The sequence below is a fragment of the Eumetopias jubatus genome, unplaced genomic scaffold (genome assembly GCF_037043125.1).
Source record: "Eumetopias jubatus isolate StellerSeaLion01/CBP00866 unplaced genomic scaffold, mEumJub1_p1.0 scaffold_8, whole genome shotgun sequence".
Lineage (NCBI taxonomy): Eukaryota > Metazoa > Chordata > Mammalia > Carnivora > Otariidae > Eumetopias > Eumetopias jubatus.
The window spans coordinates 13496143-13522276 of record NW_028274814.1 but is presented as its reverse complement, the minus strand read 5'-3'; the positions used below and the strand labels follow the sequence as shown (position 1 = coordinate 13522276).

Below are 26134 nucleotides of genomic sequence, written 5' to 3'. Positions count from 1 at the left end.
GTGGAATCACAATCGGCACAGAGTCACAGAGACTGTTGTCAGAGCAGTAGGTCCTGGAATGTTTTCAGCTGGAAATTACTGAACCAGCAGCTTAAACACTAGGAGGAGTATTATCTCATGAAATGAAAGGGCCAGAGGCAGGGCAAGTCCAGAATTATGTAGTTGCTCAATGATGTTCATCAAGGCCCCTAGTGCTTACTATCTTTCCACCCTGCTACCTTTAGCACATCCAAAATGTCTCAGTCCTTGGTTGTAGGTTGGCTGTGGCAATTCCAAGCATCAGGAAACAAAAATGTCAAAGAAAAAAGAAGGATGTTTATTCCCACAAAGCTCTTTATTTTTTTTTTTTTTTAGGATTTTATTCATTTATTTGAGAGAGAGCACGACAGAGAGAGCACAAGCAGGGGGAGCAGCAGAGGGAGAAGCAGACCCCCTGCTGAGCAGGGAGCCCAATGTGGGACTCGATCTCAGTACCCTGAGATCATGACCTGAGCAGAAGGCAGCCATTTAACCTATTGAGCCACCCAGCCCCCCCCCCCCCACAAAGCTCTTTAAATGACAAAGAATAACCTCCTCCCCAAACCTCACAGCCAACTTAGCTTCAGGTCACATTGGTCAGGCACCTGACCTTGCCTACGTTCACACCACATCTGAAAAGGAAGCAGGGAAAGAAAGGATCTAGCATTGTGGCTTCATAGTAAGAAGCGCTTCTGCGAATAAGGAAAAGGAGGAGGGAGAATCACTGCTGAGTCACCAGTATCTGCCACAAATACAGGCAACTATCCTTTCACTTAGCAATTATTAGCTGATCGCTAATCATGCATCAGGCACAGCACTAAGAGGCAGGCAGAGCAGTGAATAAGACAGACAACATCCCTGCCCTCATAAAGCTTACAGTCTGGCATGGAACAGAACATGTAACAGGCAATTACATAATTAAATACAAACGTGATAAATGCTATGAAAAGAAGTATGCAATCAATGCACAATTTGCCATAATAAAAAATATTTCTTCCCAGAGGTTTATTGAAATGAAAGACAAGAATACAGTTATAAAATCTAAAAGAAGCACAAGGTCCTTAGTAAGCCTAAAAGGTAATCATTGAAAACTATGAATGTTCCCATCGTGTAGGAGAGTGAAACACCATATATGGCGGATAGACATGTCCTCATCAGTAGAAGAGTTACTCCACCAAGGGGTCAGAGACAATTCATTGGGATTTACAACAATCGCAATGAACTCTCTGAGACTATCTGACCTTCTATCCAACTGCATGCTCACCAAACAGACTTCGTCACTTACCTGGACACCAGACTGGAATTTTCCAGTCTCTGCAAAGTTATATCTGTCACCATAAAATGTTATTTTGGTCAATTTAACGTGAGTGTGAACAGTCTTAGGCCTGATCCCTTTTCAGTGACCTGAAAACTGAGCAGACAGATCTTCAAAGCCAAAAACACAGACTGGGAACCCCCAGCGAGCCCCACTCTGCATTCGCAGGATGGGAAGCTGGCCTTGCCCATGACAGCACTAAAAACCCACCTTGTACATTCCTTTGATAACAGCTATGGCATCAGCCAACTGCTGATTGTAGCATTTTCTTATAATGTCCTCATTCTGCAAACCAAAAATAAGTACAATGAACACCATACTGAATTTCCAAATATGACTCTCTCACCCTACTAAAGGACTCAGTATAAAACCATCATTCAGATCATCCCAAATCTTGTGAAAACTCCAATTTGTAATCATTTCTCCTATACTATAGCTATTACACTGCATTCAATTTTCTAAAAAGATTTATTTATTTATTTTTGAGAGAGAGAGCACGCACATGAAAGAGTACACACATGTGAGCAGGGGGAGGGGCAGAGGAGAGGGAGAGAGAGACTCTCAAGAAGACTGCAGGCTGAGCACAGAGCCTGACGCAGGACTCCATCTCACGACCCTGAGATCGTGACCTGAGCCGAAATCAAGAGCCAGCCACCCAGCTGACTGAGCCAGCCAGGTACCCCACACTACATTCAATTTTTACTTAACTATAAGCAATATAGAGCTCAAATGGATAAAATAAATATAGATAATCTGAACATTTTATTTCACTTTACATATTTAAGTCTTTTTACTGTCTTCCTAGAACTGCTCTTAAAAATAGTAAAACCTATTTGTAATTCATGTCCTCTCTTGGTCCTTGTACCTTTTGAATGGGATATGCTCATAAAAAGAAATCTAGAGCCACTAATCCATAAAACAGAGTCATTTTCTGATTAACCAAATCAGTTGACCATTGTTTTGTATAACAATGAAAAACATTATATTAAAACCCACCACAAACTTTGATTCTGATTTCAATTCTGATTCCAGCATGGAGTGCAAACAACAATTAGGCTTTAGAGTCAGACAGAACTGGATTTCAGTATTATTGTGCCACTTTCAATCTGTCTGACCTGAAGCAGGTTACTTAACCTTGGCATCTCAGTTTCCTTATCTATAGATCAGGGATAATTGGGTTTCATTTAAGCATTGTTGAGAGACTTATGGAAGGAACACATTTAAAAGGCGTATAGTGGTTCTCAGAATGGTGGAGTCAATAGAAGATGAGGGGTTTGTGTGTGTCTTATAACTGAAGAAAAGCAGTCCCCCCCCTTAATGACAGATAAATACGCTAACCTGACCAAAGAATTTAGGAAATTCCTTGAAGCAGCTGAGTTTTCAAGCCTTTGGCTTTTACAGAGATAATAAGTACAAATAATATCCGATAAAATTGTGCTTAAGAGCCAGATCTCAAACATCAAACTGTCTGGCCAGGAAAATAAACTCTGCTGTTTAACTGGTGGCCTTGAGCAAGTTAATTAAACTTCCTGGGCCTCAATTTCCTCATCTGTAAAAGAGGGATAATAATTGCACCTACTTCATGAAGTTAGTGTGAGGATTAGATTAATTTGCATACAGAGTACTTACAAAGTTCCTGATACAAAGGAAAGCTATTATACGGATTAGCTATTATATGAGACACAACATATGCAAATTAAATTGCCCCCCACACTAGTTGCTAAATTCAAAACTGTAGTACATACCTATCTAAGCACAAGATCAATCCACATATAAAACAAAGGAAATGAGAGAACTTTTACCTCTTGATAATGTTTTTCGATTGTTAGGATCCTGTCATGTAGAGCAGTGAAGAGATTGAAAGACTCTTCTTTAAGACGGTCCTCAAATTTCAACTGAAGCAATTGTTTGAGGAACCCAAAATCCACTTGAAGAGATCTAATAATCTGAAAAATGGAAAAACATACATTATTGAAGACAGTAAGGGCACTCTGTGTAAAGATTCTAGTACATTGTCTGGTTCTGGGGGTAAAGAGGCAAATTTTTATATGCCTCTTTGGCATACTGATTATTTTAAAGAAACTGCAAACACAGGAGAAGCTCCAAAACTGAGTAGAAGTTACCCTTTTATAAGAGACATTTACATTTAGAAGGGAAAGCGCCTCCCTAGCTATACCAGCAAGAAGGGGATGAGTTAAAATCTCTAGAAACTCTTACGCAGATTTAAACCTGCATAACCACCATATCCTTGTTTATTGTGCTTTTCCTCATAACCTCCCATAACTTCTCCCTTCCTCCCCCAACATCTTCTTTTGTCTGTAGTTGAAGGTGGTATTTAAGGCCATTTCAGAGAGTTACTCAGTTTTCCTGGGTCTCTTGCTTGTGTTCACGAGGTGTACATGTTACTAAATTGTTTTTCTCCTGTTAATCTGTCTCCGGTCAGTTTGATTCTTAGAGCAACTAGAAGAATGTTGAAAGGTAAAGAAAAAATTTTTCCTCCCCAACATGGGCATATGACCTGGAATGTAGTCAGGGGCCTGTCCTGCTTTTTAAGAATACCTCTGGAATATGGTATACATTGGAGAACTCCAGTTAATCTGCTAAATTAATATATGCTAATGGAGTAAGGGAGAGAATGTTCCTGGTCGTTTCTTCCCGTCCAGGATAAAGTACCTGGGTTAACAACAACCCTTTATCGTACCTCCAAAAGGTATAGTCCAAGATGTGGACATTAAATCAGGAAAGATAGGCAAAAATCCACATTTGTTGTGAATTTACTAGCCAAGCAAATCAGCATGTTGACTAAGAATCATTTCTGATCATCAAAACATATAATGTATTTTTGTCTCCCACCATCTATTTAAAATGTATTCACTAGGCAATCTTCCTCTGCCCTGAATGGAAACTCTAGTCAATTCCAGGGCCTTTCTGCTCATTCTTGGGAAGAGAAAATCCTACTGTCACTCAAAACACAGCCTCAAAGTGGCATTTAGAATATTATTACCATGAGTTAAACACATTCAAAGTAAGACTGGGTGATCATTGCTACTCCTTCCTCAGCCCCTATGAATATAGAACTTTTTTTTCTTCTTCCTACTGTTGGGGGTCCTCTGTCGTTTTAGATCATTCTACTGGATAGGGCCCGGAATGACGCCATGATGATGCACTTTCTCTCTCTCTCTTTCTCTTTCATAGGCCACATATGGTCCATAGGAAACAATCACACATTCCTCACCCCAACAACTTTGGAAGTATAGAATGATCCCAACTTAGCGACTCCATCTTCCTAGTTTCCTTAAGCATGGATCAGCACCAGTCCTCTGTGTTTTCCAAAAGCAGCAAACGTACTTCAGGTTCCATACAAGCCTGCTTTACTAGCTTTGAGTTGAGGAAGATCGCTTCTGGTACCTCTTCCCCTATAAAGAGCATGGCAATAGTGTTTTCTCGATCACTTCAGTAATTTTTCCTCTTCACCTCCTGACTCTTATTTTTATTATCCTTGATCTATTTCAAAAGCTAAGAGTCATTGATCTGATATGCAACATTCCTTTTGCAAATCCTGCAAATGGGATCTAACTCAAATTCACTTTGAATTTGATATCTGGTGTACTAGCATCCTGGAAAGAATCTCATTTTAGTATCCTGAAACCATAGAGAAGATTTTATTTTGCAGATGAGGATAATAAGACTTCAAGTGGTTAATGACTATCTAATGCAACGTTGCATGACCAGTAATGGAAGGCCCAGATTTGAACAGTTATGACTGACTCATAGCCCTATTTCTCTATATCATGTTGTCAACTCATGAAGGGTACTATGTTGACAAGTCATTTTTAAAAAACATTTGAAAGCAAGTGAAGTCTTAAGGAATTCCTTAAATTCCAGCAACAGGCAGAGATGACTTTGCCTTTAGAAGACCCAGTCCTGTATGGACTGCATGTTCTGAGGAAGGGAGGCACAGAAATCCTGTATGGTCAAACAAGCTCCACTGGATCTAAGACTCCCACAGATCACTATAAACTCTAGATAAAATAGGAACAAAACACAATCATTATTCTGGAGAATAAACAGAAACAGGAGAATCCGGGAGGGGATTCAAAAGTTGGAGGAAGGACTGATGCAGGGAGAGATGCCTGCTGGGGTGGCTGTGTTCGGTGACCTCACAAGGCAGCCAAATCTCAAATAGAAATCATTGGCCTTTATGGTCTGAATAATAAAGGGACAGAGCAACCACAGATACTGGATGTGATCGTGTGTGCTTCCTAAAAAGAAAAAAACCAAAGAGAAGGAGTGCAACCATTAAAAGAATAAAGATACCATGATTAACTTAATTCCCAGTAGAGGAGAGAATAGGAACTAAAGAAAGTTTATCAATCCAGTGAAAAGTAGGGAGGTAGAAAAAAAGAGGTATAAAAGAAGAAGCTAAAGAGAAATTACAAAATAAGTTGGCAGAAAAATAAAAACATATTAGTAACCACAACTAATATTAAGAGAATAAACTAGCTGTTGAAAAAGATTATAAGATTGGATGTTTTTTAAACCTACTATCTATAATCTGTAAAAGTTATACCTAAAAATGCAACACAGAAATGAGGTCAGTGTAAGAATGAGAAAGATTTACCAGGCAAACATTATACCAAAGAATGTTGATATAAGGATATTAGCATTGAATAGAATGGCAAAATATATATATTCACATACATATATATACACACACACACACATATACACATACATATACACTCTCAACTATTACCAAATGAAAATTATTTTTAATTTCTTATATCCAGGGCACAGTGACAAAGACTGACCTCATGTGAAGCCTCGGTACAAGTTGCAAACACCAAATAATTTGTCTCACAAAGAATTTTCACTGATAACAGAGGACTGAATTTAAAAATCAACAACATAACAATAACTGAAAAGCATACCTGGAAAATGTTAGAGCATTTCAATCTAATGCTAATAAATATTAAAAGCATTAACTAATAAAATAATTAGCATTATGAATACTAATAAAAATGCTACATTTCAAAATTTGTGGAGTGAAGGTAAAGAAGTAATTTGTGGGAAATATAGGTCTGTAAATGCTTATAAAAGAAAAGAGGGGGCCACAAAAATAATGATCTATAGACATTGTAGCTGACAACCCACTATCCATTATACTGGTTCTTCCTTACTGAGAGGACCGGGACTTTGTCCAGACAGAAATATGTCCAGCTAAAATGCTCGCTACTCTAGAACTCCTTCCAGTTAAGGTGGTCAAGTTGAGGCCAATGATAAATAAGCTGGGGTTTTCTATAGAAAGTTCCCGCTTTCCTCACATGGCCACCACCACCCCTCCCTACTTCTCTCATAGTCTCCATCCTGTATGAAATGCAGATGGAGCCTGGAAGTGTAGCAGCCATCTTGCTACTGTGAGGTCAGAAATATGAAAGCAAAAGCCATTAATAATGGAGATTTAAAAAGATAAAACAAGTCTGGTATATAGATGACAACAGAGAGCTACTGCCCCAACTACAGATGATGTCTAATTCTAAGTGACTTCTTATTTGATTAAGCCAATATAGATGCATTTTCTAAAAATAGAGCTATATGACATCCTAACTGATACTGAGATCCAACTCAAGGAATCAGAAAAAGGAAAACTAAGTGAACCCCAAATAGTAGAATAAATTAAAAAATAAAGATAAGAAATTTATTAACTAGAAATAAAGATATGATAGAGAGGATTAACCAATGTAAAAGTTGGGTCTCTGAAAAAAAATAATGAAATAGATAAAACTGCCAACATTCATTTAGAAAAAAAAGAAGAGGTATGCACACAATATTAGCTTTTTATTAGGTAAATAGGTAACTACAGACACAATAAAGATTTAAAAATAAGACAGTCAACAATATGCCAATAATTTGAAAACTTGATAAAATAAATACTTTTATAGAAAAACATAATGTCAAAACTTACCCAAGAAGATTTAAGAGAACCTTAATATATCCATAACAAGATAAAAATAGCAATAAAAATAAGCACATACAGTTTTACAAGCAAGTTCTAACAAACACTGAAGAGATAGATAATTCCAACCTCATGCCAACTATTCCAGAGAATAGACTAAGGAACACCTTCCAGCTCATTTTATGAAATACTATGACCTTGGTACCGAGATTGAACAACAACAGTACAAGAAGAAAAGAAAATTATAGGACAGTCTCTTATGAACACGAATGGAAAACAATCATTAGTAGAATTATACAAATGATGCAGAAAACAGAAAGAAATATTATAGTCCAGTTGGGTTCATTCCAGGTTTACTATTCAAAAGTCAGTTTTCATATCATCCCATAAAGGAAAAAAACCTTATGACTCAATAGATCCATGAAAAGCATTCAAATCCAGTCATTCATGATATTTTTAGATGCCTTTCATTAATTAAAAATAGAGGAAACACCCTTAATCTGATTTAAGCATCAGAATTTGGTTCAGCTGGATTTTAAAAATCCAAATAACAAAAGCACAAAAGAGAAATAAGTTTATTTCTCTTTCACTAGAAATTGATGTAGGCAATCAGGGGTGAAAATGACCTAAGATCCTTCTATCTTATTACTATGCTGTGTATATTGCCTCAAAATCAGGGCGCAAATGGTAGCGTCCCTGTTCTAGGCACAGAAATAAGGAAAGAAAGGGAGGGAAGGAGGGAGTGAGGAAGAGGAGGGAGGAAGGGAGAAGAGGAAGAGGAAGTGAAGTAGCAGACAGTAAGTGCACGTGAGCTGTTTCTTAAAGAAGATTCCCAAAGCTGCCCCATAATATTTCAGTCTAATTCTACTACCAGAACTTAGTCATTTGGACATGCCCAGTTGCAAAGAAATAAAGTTATAAAACTTTTCCGAAGGTATTACTAGAAAAGGCAACAAATTGGCAAGTATGTAAGAAAAGAGACACCTCCAAAAGTTACTAGTGGGGGTGTAAATTGGTACAACCTCCATGCAGAGCAATTTGGCAATATCCTTCAAAATGACTAATGCATACATCTTCTGACTCAGAAATTCCACTTTGAAGTTTATGCCACAGATTGGATGGCCTCTGAATATGTACAGAATTCTTCATCACAGTAGAAGGTTTGAAGCAACCAAAATGTCCATTAATAAGGGCATAGCTTAATAAATGATGCACATTTTATGATGGATACACTTGTGAAAATGACGAGGAAACTACCAATACGGGATGATTTTCAATGGTTTTATTGATTAGGGATTTTAATAACTCTTGATATCCGAGGTGTATGAAATGTTCTGTTTCTTTACAATCAAAAAAGATCCAAAGGAAATATGGTGGAGAGTCAAGATTTGACAAAGCTGTAATGGTGGGTAACACAGTGATTCATTATATTACTCTCCACATTTTTCGACAATCCAAAAATATTTCATAATTTCTAAAAAGTAGCATAAATAGAAAATTCCAAAGAGAGTAAAAACATACTTCACCAAACCAGTTAACATATATAAGCATGATATAAATATAAGCAGTAGTTGATAACAAATTATTTTTAAAAACACGACTGTCATCCAATTCAGCTTCTAAAAGACGTTAAGATCTAAAAATTTTTAGTCATTTCAACTCTGCAAAGGAAAGAGACATCAAGGCAAACAATACCCAAAATAATCTCAGAAGTTTGAAAATAAATCCAATTTACCCGTATTAGCTTTTCTGTAGATGAACTCAACTCTTTTAGTGGCAGAATTTCACTGTAATCTGTTTGAGTAGCATGGTCTGTGCAGAAAAAGCCAATCTTCAAATCATCTGAAATATTAAGTCTGGAAAAAAAATGGAGAGTAAAAGTGCTTTATAGAATAGACATTTCCTTTACAATATGTTATTGCACATAGTTTTGTGTAAATAATGTTATATTTTAAAGATTCAAAGGGACTGGTAAAGTGAAAAAACCTCGGAATTGTCTGCTCATGATTTGGGGTTTTCCCTGCCCTGTGGCATATTGCTCTGTTACTCATCTTGTTTCCATTTTCTGAGTTATGATCAGTTTGAGCCTCCTTTTAATATCCTATCTACCGTTTTACCTGGGCTACTGCTTAAAGCCAACATAAATTATGCAAGGGCATATCAAGTAAAAATATTTTAAGGTAGTGGTTCTCAAAGTGTGGCCTGAGGACCCCTGGGGTTCCAGGATCCTCTTCCAGGGAACCCACAAGGTCAAAATTACTTCCATAATAGTATTAATATTTTATTTGCCTTTTCCACTATCATGCTCTCACAAGTGTTCAGGGGAGTTTTCCAGAAGCAACAGATGATATGAGTGCAGGACGTGAATGGAGAAGCAGATATGAGAATTCAGCTATCACGCATTAAGCCAAGCATCGAAAAGATGTGCAAAAATGTAAAGCAATGACACTATACTCATACCGAGTTTCTGTAGTCTGGGAAAAATACAGTTCATTTTCTTTAAAATATGTTATTTACATTAGCATATAATTGGCTTACCATTACTTTAAATGAATTAACATACATATATTCTTAATTTCTCCTTTTAAAATTCTAATATGGTTACTATGTATAAACTAAAGCTCTTTGAGATCCCCAGTAATTTTTGAGACTATAAAAGTTCTTGAAACCAAAAAATTTGAGGATTCTTCCTTGAGATAATCATACGACCATCTTGTATTTGATTTTCAAATTCTATTCCTGAACAATTTGAGTAGGCAAGGAGTTTAAGTATTTGTAAACTCTTCCTACAGACCTTTAATGATGGGCCTCTCAAATAGTAAAAAGAAAGCCAATTTTCCGGATGCTCTCTTCGTCAATTTGATCAAACTTCCCACAACTACCAGCTTCTGAAATGTCAGCTAAAAAAAACAAAGCCACGAAAGCCAAAGTAGAATTATCAGACTTTTGGGGTGCCTGGGTGGCTCAGTCGGTTAAGCATCTGCCTTCAGCTCAGGTCATGATCCTGGAGTCCCGGGACTGAGCCCTGCATTGGGCTCCCTGATCAGCGGGGAGTCCACTTCTCCCTCTGCTCCTTCCCCGCTTGTGCTTTCTTTCTCTCTCTGTCTCTCTCATTCACTCTCTCTCTGAAATAAATAAATAAAATCTTAAAAAAAAAAAAAAAGAATTAGCAGACTTTTCAGTGCAGGCTCCGAAGACAGAGTGTGCTTCTATCTTCTCTTGTCTGCTGACCAGCTGGAGCAGACCCTGATGGGGGTACCCCATGCAACCTTTCCCTCCTGTTTATTTGCTGGCAGAGTCTCAGGTTTATGTCCCACAGAATTCAGGGCAGGGTGATCATATTCCCACTGCCAAAGGTAAGTCTTGTCTGGTCTCAGCCCATCACAGAGATCCCATTCTTCTGGGCAGATTGTTTTAGGGGTGGGTATGGAACTTTGTTCTGGCAAGAATGACATGAGGAAAGATCTTCTGGGGGGCTTGGGGTAAAGCTTTTTATGTTCCTACACAGGGGCACCAGAGGAGAGTTTTCCTCTGTGACTCTGAACATTGCCATGTGTGGAAGTGATGCCAAGAAGTGCCACAGCCATCTGGTGACCACAAGTGGGGCCAGTCAAAGGGCAATGCCAGTACATAGATGATGAGCTTTTTATTTTTTTTAAAGATTTTATTTATTTATTTGAGAGAGAGAGAATGAGAGATAGAGAGCACGAGAGGGAAGAGGGTCAGAGGGAGAAGCAGACTCCCTGCTGAGCAGGGAGCCCGATGTGGGACTCAATCCCAGGACTCCAGAATCATGACCCGAGCCGAAGGCAGTCGCTTAACCAACTGAGCCACCCAGGCGCCCCGATGATGAGCTTTTTAAAAAAATCAGAAATAATTTTGACTACCAACTTTGTTTAGCCATTGACTCAACTAGCTCTAAAACCTGTCATACCTCTGGCCTTCCTGCAATGTCATGTAATAAATGCACCAATTGGTGAGAGCGTCTGTCAGTCAGAGCTGAAAGCATGCAGATATCCTAGCTATGTGACATTATGTAAATTACTTAATCTTTCTATGCCTTAGTTTCCTCTTATGAAAAATAATAGTGCCTATTTCCTAGAGTTATTGTCAGGATTATTGTGTTAATATCTAGAAGTACTTTGAATGATGCATGTCACTTAGTAAGCTCTCAAGAAATGTTACCTGGTATTGGTGCTGTGGTGGTACTTGTTACTATCAACTACTGTGTTCTGAAGTATCATATTTTTTCATCTGGTTTGGAAAAAAACTTTTGAAGTATAGTTATATTCAACCAAGAAAGACTAAGTTTAAATTTATAAAATTTTCAACACTTAATATAATGATTTTTCAATTAACCCCACTCAATTTTCAACTAAGCTTCTACACACTCCTTAATATCATAGTGATGACAGATCTCATCAGTAGCATTATCCAGATGGGGAGGGAACAGCAGTAATGTTGTATATCTCAGTTTCAACTAGTATTTCTGGTGTTTTTCCACAGAAAATTATATTTTAGATTTGCTCTAATTTCATTTTAGGAGCCTATATATATTTTTTTCTCACTACCAGAGTACTGTTAGAAGAGGCAATCTCCTTGGACCCTGAGTGTCCCTGCACATTCTTTGTGCATATGCCAAGAATGCAAAATCCTGACCACTCTTTCCACAGGCCATTCCTCAGAATTGTGTTTGCAGTGAGCAGCCTTAAAGGATGAGGTAATGCCTTTCTTCAGCCAAGAAGCAGGCTGATAATCTTTACTATGAAAGTGGTGAGCTCAGGGATCACTTCCTTTAATGCAACACACTGTGTATACAGGTATCCAAGATGGGTCTTTACTGTCACCCTCTTGGCCCTGAGGGGGCATGGCAAATCAACACAAATAAATATGAAGGTCTGGATACTGTTTTTGCAATGATGATAAAGTCCTTTGTCTCTGACCCAGGAGTCTTGTGTCTTCTGTGAATGGCCATGAAACAAGCAAACTTGTAACTTGTAAGTAGGGTAAGATCTCAAACACTGCAGAGTCCTAACCCATAAAATCCTCTCAATAAATGCTTGTGGTATTGAAAATTTTTTAATTTTAATTTTATTTTTAAAAGTTTTTTTATTTATTTAAGTAATCTCTACGCCAAACATGGGGCTCAAACTCATGATCCCGAGATCAAGAGCTGCAAGCTCTTCTAACTGAACCAGCCAGGCATCCCTGTATTGAAATTTTTAAGACTAAGGTATAGTAATTAACTAAAAAGATCATCAATATTTAAAATTTTGCCTACCTAAAATTTGTAACCATTTTTGAAAATCATTTGTGAAAACCACCACTAAATTATAATTATTATGTTAAAATTCAGTATGATATTGGACTACACTATAGAAATGGCTGAATCATATGATCAATTATGATAAAATTTTAAAGCATAACGTTTTAAAGCAGTTTATAAGAAATAAGAGAAAACCGATTTTTAAGTGGTGATGACATAAAATTTCAGGGAAAATGTGTTTGATACTTTTCAAGGATGGCAACTATTATCGACAAATTGTACATGTGGCAGGTTTTTTTCTAGAACATGTGTTTTATAAATTTTACAGAAATTCTCTTTCTTATACATTTGGAAATCCTTTAAAACATGAAATAAAAATAAAATCCTTATACTTTCAAACAAGTGTCCCTCAAAATATAGACAATAAAAGTTTCCTAAAATTACTATAAGCCTCCAAATTTTTGTCTTTTTAATCTATCATTCCCATGATCCCTAGAGGTATCTTACTAAAACTCAGGTTGTTTTACTCTCCTGCTATAAGGACTTTGATAGCCTTCCTTTGTCCAAGAGAATTAAATTCAGTCTTCTTATTCTGACCTCCAAAATATAGGTGCAAGCTCCTTGTCTGAACTTCATGCATTTAACAAAGAATGACTGGGTACTTAATGTTTGCCAGGCACTGTTTCTGGTACCAAAGATAACAGGAGTGGACAAGTCAAAGTCTTTGTTCTCATGGAACTTAGATTCTAAAGGGAGAGACAACCAGTAAACAAGTAAACAAAAATATGTTATATTATATAAAAATTATATTATAAATAAACTATTGATTTATTTTATAATTTTATATTTTATTTATTAATATTTACAGATCTTATTTATAAATATTATCATATTATTATTTATAAATTATTTATTTATAAATATTTATATAAATTTTACATAAGTTTATATACATTTATAAATATTCATTTATACATATGTATTAATAATTTATTATAAATTATTTTGTAATTTATAAATTATAAATAAAAATATATTATGTAAAAATATGAGGCATTGGTAAACTCATCTCTCATTACATATATCTGATGGACCATACTTACCTATTAAATGTTCTGAAAATATATCTACCTGGGCAGTACTGTCCGTCTAAGATACAGTCATCCCACAGTTCTGCTTACTAAAACCATATGTAGTCACTTTCTTTTCCATCTTCCTATTCCTTCCATTCCTTTCCCTTGCCAGGGTGGAGGAATCAACATGGTGGTCAATGACATGAGTGAATTTCTCCATGATGAGAAAGGTTGGAAGCTATGCAGAGGCAAAGGCCAACAGGCCTAGTAGCCAAGAATGTAGCAGGGGAGTGTGACAGATAGGAGCAGCCGCACAGAGCCAGCATGATTGGGAGACCGGGTACATAAATGTAACAAATGTAAAAAAAAAAAAAATGAGGAAAACAGAGCGTCAGCCTTTGGCAACCACCATAGAGGTGACTCATTAAGGTGGGAGTTATCAATGACAGGTAAGGCTGGTCAGTGGAATTTGGATTAAGAAAAGGAAATTTTTTTTCCAAAAAGTAAAAATAGAATACTTTATGTACTAGCAATCCCATTTCTGAGTATATATCCAAAGGAAATTAAGTCATTACCTCAATATTTACACCCCCAGGGTCATTGAAACATTATTCAAAAGAGCCAAGGCATGGAAATAACCTAAGTGCCCATTAATGGATAAATGGATAAGGAAAATGTAATGTTTATATACAATGGAATATTCTTCCACCATAAAAAAGGAAGGAAATCCTGCCATTTGTGACAACATGGTTGAACACTGAGGGCATTATACTAAGTAAAATATGTAAGACAGAGGAAGACAAATATTGTATGATCTCACTTATTTATGGAATCTAAAAAACCCAAACTCATAGAAACAGAGTTTGGTGGTTGCAGAGGCTGAGGGGTGGGGAAATGGGGAGATGTTGGTCAAAGGGGACTGGAAGCAGCATATACCACGTTTGTGTATGCTACTTCACCCATTTTCCAAGTCCCGGGTAAGGCTGCCAGTTTTTATGGGAGCCTGGAATAAAAGAAATCTAGACTGTAGTGCAAGCTGCCCTTCCACTTGGACATTATGATCCAGCAGGTAATGGCACTATCTGTCTATGACAAATAATGGGATTATCTCTGATCTTCTGGCAAGCACCATGAAGAAAATCACAGGAGAGACATCTAGGGTTTTAGAGCAAATCTTATGCCTTCTTGTTATAGATGACTATTATCCTTTTGAGAAACAGCCCTGGCTTGCTATTAAGCCTGGAAAAGACTGAATGCATAAACATGAGTCATCAGGCCTGAGTTTCCCACGATAAATTGGGTTTTCTCTGACCCACCAAACCATAAAATTGGGCATAAGCAGCTTCAATCTCTTAAGACGGAAGTGACATAAGAGACCAGGCTCAAGCAGAAGGAAAAGACATTTCCAGGAGCCCATAGCTCCAGCTCCATTCCTCTTCCCCCTTCAATCCATAGTTACAGCCTCATGGGAAGTTCTGTATGATCAGCTGACTGAGGAAGAAAAGACTCAAGCCTGGTTAACGGGAGGGGGCTGCCATCAGAAGGGGGATACCTATAGTCCCACAGCTGCACTCAGAGGTGACCTTGAAGGACAGCCATGAAGGAAAATCCTTCCACTGAATAGAACTGACGTAGTACATTTTCTTGTTTACTTTTTCTGGATGAGAGCTAGCCAGAATTGCATATCTGTATTAATTTATGTACTGTTGCTAAAGTTTTAAGGAAGGAAGAAGGCTGAGAGATCAGTGACAAGAAAGTCTGAGGAAGAGTTCTGTGGATTTTACTAAGATTTTACCCTTTACGAAGGGGCTCAGGCTAGGGGCGCCTGGGTGGCTCAGTCAGTTAAAGCGTCCAACTCTTGATTTTGGCTTAGGTCAAGATCTCAGGGTCCTGAGATTGAGCCCCATGTCAGGCTCCCGTTCTCAGTGCCGAGTCTTCTTGAGGTGCTCTCAAGTGCCCCTCCCCCCACTCATGCTCTCCAAATAAATTAAAAAAAAAAAAGGGGCACAGGCCATAAAGATATTTGTGCCTCATGTGAATTCTCACCAAAGTTATCCACCACAGAGAAAGTGTCCAATGATCAAGCAGGTAAAATGACACACTCTGTGGATAGCAGTTAGTTTCAGCCACCATCCCAGGGCTCACTCAATGGCCCTTGAATGAAACAGCTACGGTGGCAGGGATGGAGTTCAACAACATGGATTTCCCCTGAGTCCGGCCTGACTGCTACAAGTGGAGTGCCTCATCAGCCAACCAAGAGATCAATACTGAGTCCCTAATATGGCAGTATTAACTAGTGGGGATAGCCAGCCACCTGGTGGCAGCCTAATAACACTGAACCTCTTCCATCATCCTCACTGGGAAAGACATTATCTATCTATCTATCTATCTATCTATCTATCTATCTATCTATCTACCTATCTATCTATATGTATGTATTCTGGACATGGATTTGTATTCCCTGACCATAATGTGTCTGCCAGAACCACCATCATTACAAAATGCCTTATCCACCCTTGTGATATGGTGCACATAATCACTTCTGATAAAGGTACTCATTTCATAGCCAAAGAAGTGCAGCAATGGGCTCATGCCCATGAAAATGACTGGTCTTACCACATATCCCATCACCCAGTACTGACTAGCCTAATGGAAGGGTAAAATAGCTTATTGGAGATTCGATTATGGCAGTGGTGAGACAGATCCATAAAGATGTGTTTCTGTCTTACAGGATGCAATGTGTGCTTTGAATCAGTATGTGGTACTATCTCTCCCACGACCAGAGGTCCAGGAACCCGGAGACAGAAGGGAAGTGGCTCCTCTCACCATTATTGCCTAATAACCCACTCCCAAAAGTATCGCTTCTTGTCCCAGCAACTTTATGATCTGCTGACTTGGAGATCTTAGTTCTCAGGGGAAGAATACTTCCACACAGAAACACAGCTATAGTTCCATTGAATTAGATAAGATTTAATTGAACCGATACCTGGCCACTTGGGGATCCTTTGGCCATTGAACCAGAAGGCGGAGAATGGGGTCTGGCTGTAGTGATTGATTCTGATAACGAAGGAGCGAGTGGGTTGCTGGTATACAATGGAGTCAGCGAAGACTATGTCTGGAGCCCAGGGGAGTCTCTGGGGTGCTTCTTTGCATTTCCATACTTGTCATGAGCACGCTATAAAGGCACACACAAGAGTTGTGTCTTTCCACAATGTCAGCTTTATTCAATCGTAAAGCAAAGTTAAATCACAATTATAAAGCAGGTTCAGGATTTCAAACTCAATGACATTTCACCATGTGATTAAACTTGGCTTCTTACACAGCATACAAAGCAGGACAGAGGACAAGCCACACAGCAAATGAGATAAACAGAAGGGTGTAGGAAGTTCACGAACCAAACGCAAAGTCAGTCTGGGGGCGCGCCATTGAGACAAGGCCTCGGTCTGGTCTGGGTCAGCCCTGGGCACTGCCTGCTTCTGATGTTCAAGCAGGCAAGGATCTCGGTTCTGTTCGGAGATCCACCGGGCAGAGTCTTCGGTGGCAGTTGCCTTTTTTAAATGGCCAGACATAGAGGGGTCAGGTCTGAAGAGACTGACAGCTTGCTGCCAAAATCCTTTCCTGTTTAAAGGGATTTCATCGGCTGTGGGTCTCTGCAGCCCTCCTCTGTTGTCAATTGACGTGGGTCCCGGCGATGTCTCCTGGCTGCAGTACCTTACCTGCTTGTGTCACTGCTTGACATAGGCCCCTGCTTGACATGAGAGACTCCACTTTGCTCTCTACAAGGCTGTAGGGGAGCAGAATTTGCCACCCTAAAATTCGCCTCTTTGGCTTAAGGACTGTCCTGAGTTAGTTACTTTTTTTTTTTTTTTAAGATTTTATTTATTTATTTGAGGAGAGAATGAGAGAAAGAGAGAGAGCACATGAGAGGGGGTAGGGTCAGAGGGAGAAGCAGACTCCCCGCTGGGCAGGGAGCCCGATGCGGGTCTTGATCCCGGGACTCCAGGTTCATGACCTGAGCCGAAGGCAGTCGCTTAACCACTGAGCCACCCAGGCGCCCATGAGTTAGTTACTTTTAAAGACCAGCAGGCAAAGGAGAAGCTCTGAAAACAGAGTAGAAGTTGCCCTTTTGTAAGGGACATTTACATTTATAAGGGGTATCTCCATTTGTAAGGGAGTCTCCCTAGCTGAACCAGGAAGAGAGGAAAGACTAAATCTCTAGAAACTTAACAGTGGATAAGGCAAGTACTTAAATCTGCATAACCACCGTGCCCTCTTTACGGTGCTTTGCTTGATAACCTCCCATAATGGCTCCACCCCTCACCCTCTAACATCTTATTTTGTCTTTAGGTGGAGACGGTATTTAAAGTGGTAGCTTGGGCCATTTGGGGGAGTTACTAAATTTTCCTGGGTATCTTCCATGTACACAGGAGGTATAAACATTATTAAATTTCTCTTTGGTTTTCTCCTGTTGATGTCTTATTACAGGGAGTCTCAGCCAAGAGCCTGAAGGGTAGAGGGAAAGTTTTATTTATTTATTTATTTATTTATTTATTTATTTATTTATTCATTCATTCATTCATTCATTCATTCATTTATTTATTTATTTATAAAGATTTTATTTTTAAGTAATCTCTGCACCCAATATGGGGCTCTAACTCACAATCCCAAGATCAACAGTCGCATGCTCCACCGAATGAGCCAGCCAGGTGCCCCAGGAAAGTTATTTGGAATGAAGATTTGGATGTCCCAGCAGGGTGAAGAACCTCAGTCGGTCCGCATCTTCCAGCCAGCCGCGCGACAAGTCATCCCCATGGACCAGCTCTGGCCAGCACCCTCTGACAAGTTTCTTTGCCACCAGCCACGTCCTCTCCCAAGAGGTCTTAATCTCTGCCTTGGATGGGGGTGGGAGTGAGAGGGAGTGAGGGGGAGTGAGGGTCTTCCGAGTTCTTACTTCCTTTCGTGTTTACTCTCCCTCTGCCTCTGGGAGAGGATCCAGCACCATTTTGCGTTTGCTATTACAAGACTGCTTAGAGTCTTCTTTTACCACTTCTACTGCCTTTTACTAGTTAAAAATGCTTTTTTTAAAAAAAATACTCCTTAATATTTAATAAGGAACAGATAATATTCCCCCATTTAAATACTGGCGAGGTTTCTGACTCCTGTCTAGATCTTGAGTGCTAGATCATCATAATAAATACAAATGGTCACTTAACCTGTTTCTTTATATTCTATAACACTGTACATTTAACAGACCTCATGCTTCATCCTCCCTGTCTAGAAATATAATCCTTTACCCTCCTCAGGGCCAAGCAGCTCCTTTTAACTATTCAGCTTCATTTTTCATTAAGCTTGAACATGTATGTTTTCTTTTCCATTTTAAGCAAAAAAATCTATTGTGGGCAATAGGTTTATGGAATGTGGGTAGCTATTATGAATATATGTTACATGTCAATTACATCTCAATAAAGCTGAAAAAAAAAGTTAAAAGTGTAAAAAAAAAAAAAACCACCCCAAATACATATATTTTCCGGATATGACTTAAAAACTTGGAATGTTTTCAGTTATTCCTTCTGGTATCATAATACTATAACACTACAATACAATGCTTTAAAATCAAGTCCAAAAATTTTATAGATACCTCCTACAGAGTGTTTAAAAATTATATTAAGCACTATTTATTGAGTGCTTAACTTGTGCCATGTGGTTCGTTAAGATGTATGCACTAACACGCATTTTCCCTTCAGGTCTTCCTCCCAATAATCTCATAAAATTATGAGACTGACTTTCTTGTTTCAAAGATACAGAAACCGGGGTTTGAAGAGAGGAAAGAATTCTTCTAAAATCATAAGCCTGAAGGGACAGATCCCAATTCTCCATCCCTCGGGAGAATAGACTCAGGGCTCTAAGGTCACTTGAGTCTTAAATTTTTGTATAACTGACTCAGAAAGATCTGGCTCATTCAGAATCTAAGTGAAACACGAAGGTTCATTCTTCTGTTTTCCGTCAAATTCCAAATGTCTCTGATTTTAAATGGCAACCTCCTTGCCTAGAATGGAAACCACATCACAACAAATTAGCTAAGTGGTTCCTACACAGGCCTTATTTATAGTCTCAGCAATTCGATTTCTGAATAATGGCTTAGTTGTTATGCATAAAATACAGTCTTGGAAAGATGACAATTATGTTTTTTGAACAAACTAGATACAAAATTAACATGTAAATTTAGTATAGAAAACAGACCCATGAATATTTATTAATAGAATGCAGTGACACTTCTCACTGGATCCTAGAATAGTTTATCATAACAACTGCTTATTAACGAATTAGTCAAAGAAAATGGTGTTAGGTGTGCTAAACTTTCACTACGGTGTACTGTTCGATTTTAAATAAAACATTGCTTCCCTCTTTTCCTCTTCAGGTCCTCCACCCCTACATCCATCTTTGTGCTAATTACTCCCAAATTGATACAGCCAGCCTGGACCTCTCTTGTGAACATCCTCCATTTGAAGGGTAGCAGAATATGGCACCCCAAAACATGCCTCTTTGGCACAGGATTATTTTGAGCTAATTATTTTGAGAACCGCAGACACAGGAGAAGCTCTGAAAACAAAGTAGAAGTTACTCTTTTGCAGGAGAAATTTATATTTATAAAGGATATCTCCTTTTGTAAGTGTCTCCCTCTCTATACCAGGAAGAAAAGGATGAGTAAATCACAGGAGAATATTATCAATAAACAAGGCACCAAACTGTGTAACAGCCATACTTTTGCTTACTGTGCTTTTCCTGGCAACTTTCCATAACTCACTCCCCTCCCCCCATCCAATCCCCATCCTTTGTCTTTAGGTGATGGTATTTAAGGTGGTGGCTTGGGCCATTTTGGGGAGTTACTCAGTTTTCCTGGGTATCTGCCATGTATACAAGAGGCATACATGCTATTAAATTTCTGTTTTGTTCCTCCGCTATTACTCTGTCTTTTATCATGGGGTTGGTCTCATCCAAGAACCTACAAGGGTAAGGGAAAAATTATTTCCCCCCATCTCCTAGCTGGTTTCCCTGTTTCTGCCCTTATCTCCATTATAATTTATTATCAAAACAGCAGCCAGTGTAATCCTGTTGAAAGATTAATCATACCAAATCATTCCTCTGCACCAATCCCCCCTCACGGCTTCCCATTTTGATAGTGTGATTTATAATAAGAAATATATATTTTGGTCTTCATCCACAGTTCCTGCCTCAAAACTCCCAAGATCCTTGGAATTTCCTAAGTGATTTGAGCAATGGGATCATCTTTTGTTATATTTGGTATTTTGTCCTCAGTTCCTGAGATAGTCTCAGTGTGGAAAAAAGGTGAACTGTGGGGGTCTTTTGTAATTCATAACAAACTCCTTTGAACCACATCTGAGTCGATGTTAATGGGGGCACTTTTGGAAAGCCCCTAAGGATGGAGGCTGGGACCTGTCAGTCCCACTCCCACATCCTCCTCTGGAGGGGCAGGAGGTAGACCCAATCACCAAAAGCCAATGGTTTCATCAATTTGGCCTATGTAATGAAGCCTCCATAAAAAAAACCTCTGCACTACAAGTTTCAGCAAGCTTCTGGGTGGGTGAAGCAGAACATATCCAGGTGCCAGGAGGGTGGCACACTCCAAATTCCATGGGGACAGAAGCTTCTGTGCTCCAGATCCTTCAAGACCTCACTCTAAGAATCTCTTTATCTGGCCATTCATTTGTATCCTTCAATATTCTTTGTAATAAACCAGTCACCTCGTAGGTAAATTGGTTTTCTGAGTTCTATGAGTGGCTCTAGCAAATTAATTGAACCCACGGCAGGGGTTATAGGAACCTCTAACTTCAGGCTGAATGGTGAGAAGCACAGGTCTAAAAACCTGGATTTGCGATTGGCATCTGAAGGAGGAGGGGGCAGTCTTGTGGGACTGGACCCTTCACCTGTGTGATCTGACACTGTCTCTAGGTAGCAGAGAATTGAGTTAAACTGTAGGACACCTAGTCAGTGCCACTATCTGGCACTGTCCCCTTACCTCTGACCTCTCCGCTGCTCTCCCCTTCTCCCTCTGCTCCAGCCACACAGGGCTACTTGCTGAGCCTGAGACACACAGGCCCACCCCTTCCTGCTTCCTGTTCTTTCGGGGGAACACTTTGTTCCCTGATAGATCTGAATGGTTCCTCCATCAAGCCTACAGGTCTTCACCCCAACGTCATCTCTGAGAAGCCTTCCTCGACCACACACCAGTTCCTCTGCTCCCTCCCTGCTGTTCCTTCCTTAGCACGTACCACTAACTTCTTTATTACATAGTTTGCTTGCTTATCATTGGTTTCCTGACTAGAATGTAAACCTGACAAAGGCGGGCCTTCAGTTGGTTTGTAGATTGCTGCTTGCCCAGTGCCAAACTCTGCCCGAAATCCAGAACTGCATCCGTACTCCAGCCTCTCCCATTCCTCCCAGAGCACCAACACAGCCCCCTTAGCGCTGGGGGTTGGGCGGGAGAGAGAAATTAACATTGGCATCAGTGGTTCCTTTGTTCAGGCACCGTGCATTAACTGAGCACCTGGCACTGTCATTCTGTCCACTGAGCGCAGCCAGTGTGTTCTCCTGGAGAGTTCCACACCAGGCAATGCCAAGGAATCCAAGGCAGGAAGTCATTCCTATCAGTAAACAAGCAGAACAGGTTAGACACTGTGCCCATGGTGTTATTATGGGCCATTGCCAATATGTGCTTTCCACAACCACCAATAAACCAGGGCCTGTGTCTACCCTGATCTATTTTCACAAATGCACCCACTTACGCTGAGCTGGCAGCATTGTCTCACTGGGTCAGTCCCCACCATGCGGCAAGTACCGTGCTGGTCCTCTCTCACTCTGGAGCCTCAGTGTGCTGGGCTTGCCTCTCCAAGCCAGCCTACCAGGCACCATGAAGCCCTTGCTTTAGGGAATTCTAAGTGCTTGCACAGTGGCTAACCCAGTGCTGGCCACTTACTGATTTTAAAGGGTTTTTGGAAGGAAAAACACATTTTCCCAGACACCTCAGCTCTATATTATCCGAACAGACACGATACGGGCAGAGGGGGGCAAAGGATGATGAAAGGGAGGAAATGTAAAGAAAGGATCAAGGGTTAACAATGACGTTGGCAAACACCTCCAGGGTACTCTGTGTATATATGTACGGCGCTCGTCTAAACACAGTACGCACATGCACTCCTTTCATGTTCACTCTCAGCTACGAAGTAGCACCGTCCACCGCCGTCACGGCGGTTTCCCCACGAGGTAACTGCGACAGAAGTTTTTAAGGAACTCGCCCAACTCAGGGGCCCTGTAGAGGGTCGAAGGATTTGAACCCAGGCACTCTGGCTCCAGAGTCCGTGTTCTCAGTTTATGTGAATACACTTAAGAAATCAAATCAGCCGGCCTGGGGCCTGGAGCGCGGGCGGGAGGCGCGGGAAAGGGGCGCGTGGCCCGAAGGAAGGGGAGGTGGCGCTGCGCGGGGCGCGGCGGCTGGCGCGGGTCACCTGGGGCTGAACCGGAATTGTTCGATAGTCGACTCGAGGTTCTCGAGGATCTTCCGGCACTCCTCGGTCTTGGACGTGTCGTCCTCGCTCTCCATCGGAGCCGGGGGCTGGCCCCTGGGGCCGGGCGCCTCCCGCGCAGCTGCCGGCTCGGGGGAGTTGGGAGTCCAGAACCCGGCGTCCGTTGCCATGGCGACCCCTGGGGGGCGGAGCGCGGGAAGTGGCGGGCCGGGGGGCGCGGCGGACCCGCCCCTGCCCGCCTGCCTCGGGGCTGCCCCACCCCGCGCGCTCTGTCCCGGACGCCCGCGGGCCAGGCCGCCGCTGAAATGTCCCCACGAAAGCGGGACCCGTCTCGATACCCCTGCGAGGTGCCTCCACGCCCCCAAGCTCTCCTCGCCTTCTTTTCTCCCGAGCCTCTGCGCTCAGCCTCCCTCCAGGCCAGCGCCCTCGGGGGTCGGGGCGGGGGGGCGCGTGGATTTCGAGCATCTTCCTTTTCACACGAACACCCCTCCCCACGCCAGGGGTGACCCTCGCCTTCGTGGCCTTCCGCCCTGTGCTACAGGGCAGCCTGGGGAGGAGGAATAGAGCACCCTTGCAATAAGCAACCATGCTTAGGACCTCAGGAGCCTTGGCTCCAGGGGCAAAGCCATAATAGGAAAGAAGCGGGCGGCCTGATGAATTGCCTGCACCTGCCACTTGACCACAGACATAGGCGTTTCATGGACAAAAAAAAAAAAAAAAAAAAAAAATTCTTTGCAGAGATTAAACAGCCTACATTTCTATTTAATATGAAGGTCAGAATTCAGGCGTTAAATATTAAGCTGTACAGGGTAGTGTGGAATTTATTCTTACTAGGTTTCTACAATAGTGAGAGAAGCTGCTGCGTGATCATGAAACGGTTGTTCAAATTATGTATCATGTATTGACAATGGTGAGTATCTTTTCTAACATCATCAGTATGTCATTTGCTGGTTTTAGAACTAAGTATACCATATTTGCATTTCAATATATGGTCTACAGGAAAACAAAAGATTTTCTTTCTTATGATTATGTGAAAACGAAGTTAGTTTGATATTGGAAGCTCAGAATCCAAAAAGGAAATGACTGTAGCATTAACACAACTCTTGTATTTAAAGACAAAGATGGAAAGCCCCAAATGCCTCCCCCCCCAAAAAAAATGTAACCAATGCCAACATGATCTTCTGTAAAGGTCTGTTTTCCTTTGAGAAGATGAAGAGAGAAGAAAAAGAGTTACTTTTACTCTACATAGATTTTTGTTTTCAAAATCGAACTTCTAAGTCTCTTGAGGGAAATTTTGCCGTATAATCAAAAAGTGTTTTAAAAGAGAGAAATGTATAAATCTATAATAAATGATCTTTTCTTAAGTGACTTTTTTTACCACAATACATATAAAAATTTTTAAATAAAGAGGAAAATTCCAAGGTAAAATTAAAAACCTAATTTGGTTAGGACCAGGCCAAGGTAGTGAAAAGACGGTGACAAGCTGTTGGCTCTTTCACTAATGCTGTTCGAAGTGTGTATTTTGAAACTGAGGAGGGAGGTCTCACCATAGACTTCATGAGTCATTGGTCAGCTCTGTGCAGCATTTGTTGACTGATATGGACTGCATAGTTACACCCTCCCACAAAAACATGAACTGAACAAAACCTCTTTGTTTGAAGCCTTGCTATAACATATCACAGAGTTTCAGATTTCAGTGTCTGGGATACCAAGTTATGAGCATGACTGTTTTTGAAACTATTAACTACATAACACTTCTCTTGTTGTCAGTTACCTATGCTTACCTCTCAGGTGTTCTGCCTTATAAAATTGTTCATTTCAGATCATATTCTTGCCTATAACAACTGGGTTTGGCACTGTCAAAGCATCTGTCATACTGAATCCAGGCTCTTTGTATCACATGATGAATTAATTGATGGTTTTTAGTGGAAAGCTCATGAGCTTGGGAATAAACATTAAAAAGGAAGGAAGGAAGGAAGGAAAAAAGGAAGAAAGACTCCCTGAAATTTAGTTGCTTTAGAACACTGGGCAAATTATTTAACATCTCTGAGCCTCTTTTTTCTCACCAGTAAAAACTGGATAATGAACTTTTCTCAGGGTGCTTGGCAGTAATCTATAAAGCGAGAAAAGCACACAACTCATGCAGGACACAAGACAAATACTAACCAGTGTGTTCCTCCTTTCTAAACCACAACTAAGGAATACACCGTTTAAAGTCTTCCATTTCTTAAAAGTTGAATGTCTCATATGCTAAAATAATTTTTACTTTTTAAGTTAACAGGATTTACGGCACGATTTTAAATTTTCAAATGCCTCTTTGATATAGGTATAAATATAATGTGTATTTATATTGAAAAGATCACCTACCAATTATTAAAAGTGATAATATCTCAGATTAAATAGCATGAGGATTTGATTACGAGTCAAGTGCTGACTCTGAACATAGTAATTTATATATATTCCAGGTGGATAGTATCAGTCCTATAGTCTAATAAAAGCCAAGAGGTTTCAGGTTAGGTTTGTAATTTAAATTCTTTCTGGAGTCATCATATGTAAAGTGCTTATTTTTCTTTTATCACCAGCTGTAATCTATGATTATGTGGTGCAGGCTCTGTTAGGTAAACTTGTTTCATGTTGTGCTTCATCCATAACCAAAGTTCTTAAATAAAGGGTTGGGAAAGGAAATAGCAAGTCTTTAGCCAGGACAATATCATGCGACTAAATCCTGTATGGAAAAACTCCTGAGACTAGATCATTTTAAGGTCTTAAATTTTGTGGCAATGACATGACATATCCACTCTTGTAAAAATCCATTAGTAAGTGTTTGTCACGTGGCTAAAGCTGAAAACCAAGATGGGGAGCACGAGGGGAGTCTGGGCAGGAGCAGTCTTGATGTGGAATTTGGATCTTACTGCCAAATGTCCTTGAGCACTGCGTTAGAGGTTATCTTCTCTGTGGAGCTAG

General features: G+C 40.1%; 1 protein-coding gene across 1 annotated transcript in view; it reads right to left on the bottom strand.

Moving 5' to 3' along the window:
* CUNH10orf67 (chromosome unknown C10orf67 homolog) overlaps positions 1–23247 on the bottom strand; it is a 155141-nt gene extending 131894 nt beyond the window's left edge. Inside the window, exons 1-4 of the mRNA XM_088025527.1 lie at positions 23153–23247; positions 9025–9145; positions 3136–3279; positions 1544–1618 (exon numbers count right to left, since the gene is read on the bottom strand). Of these exons, the coding sequence (XP_087881653.1) occupies positions 1544–1618; positions 3136–3279; positions 9025–9145; positions 23153–23247 (435 nt within the window). The remainder of the gene's footprint in view (positions 1–1543; positions 1619–3135; positions 3280–9024; positions 9146–23152) is intronic.
* Between the last annotated feature and the right edge of the window lie 2887 nt (positions 23248–26134).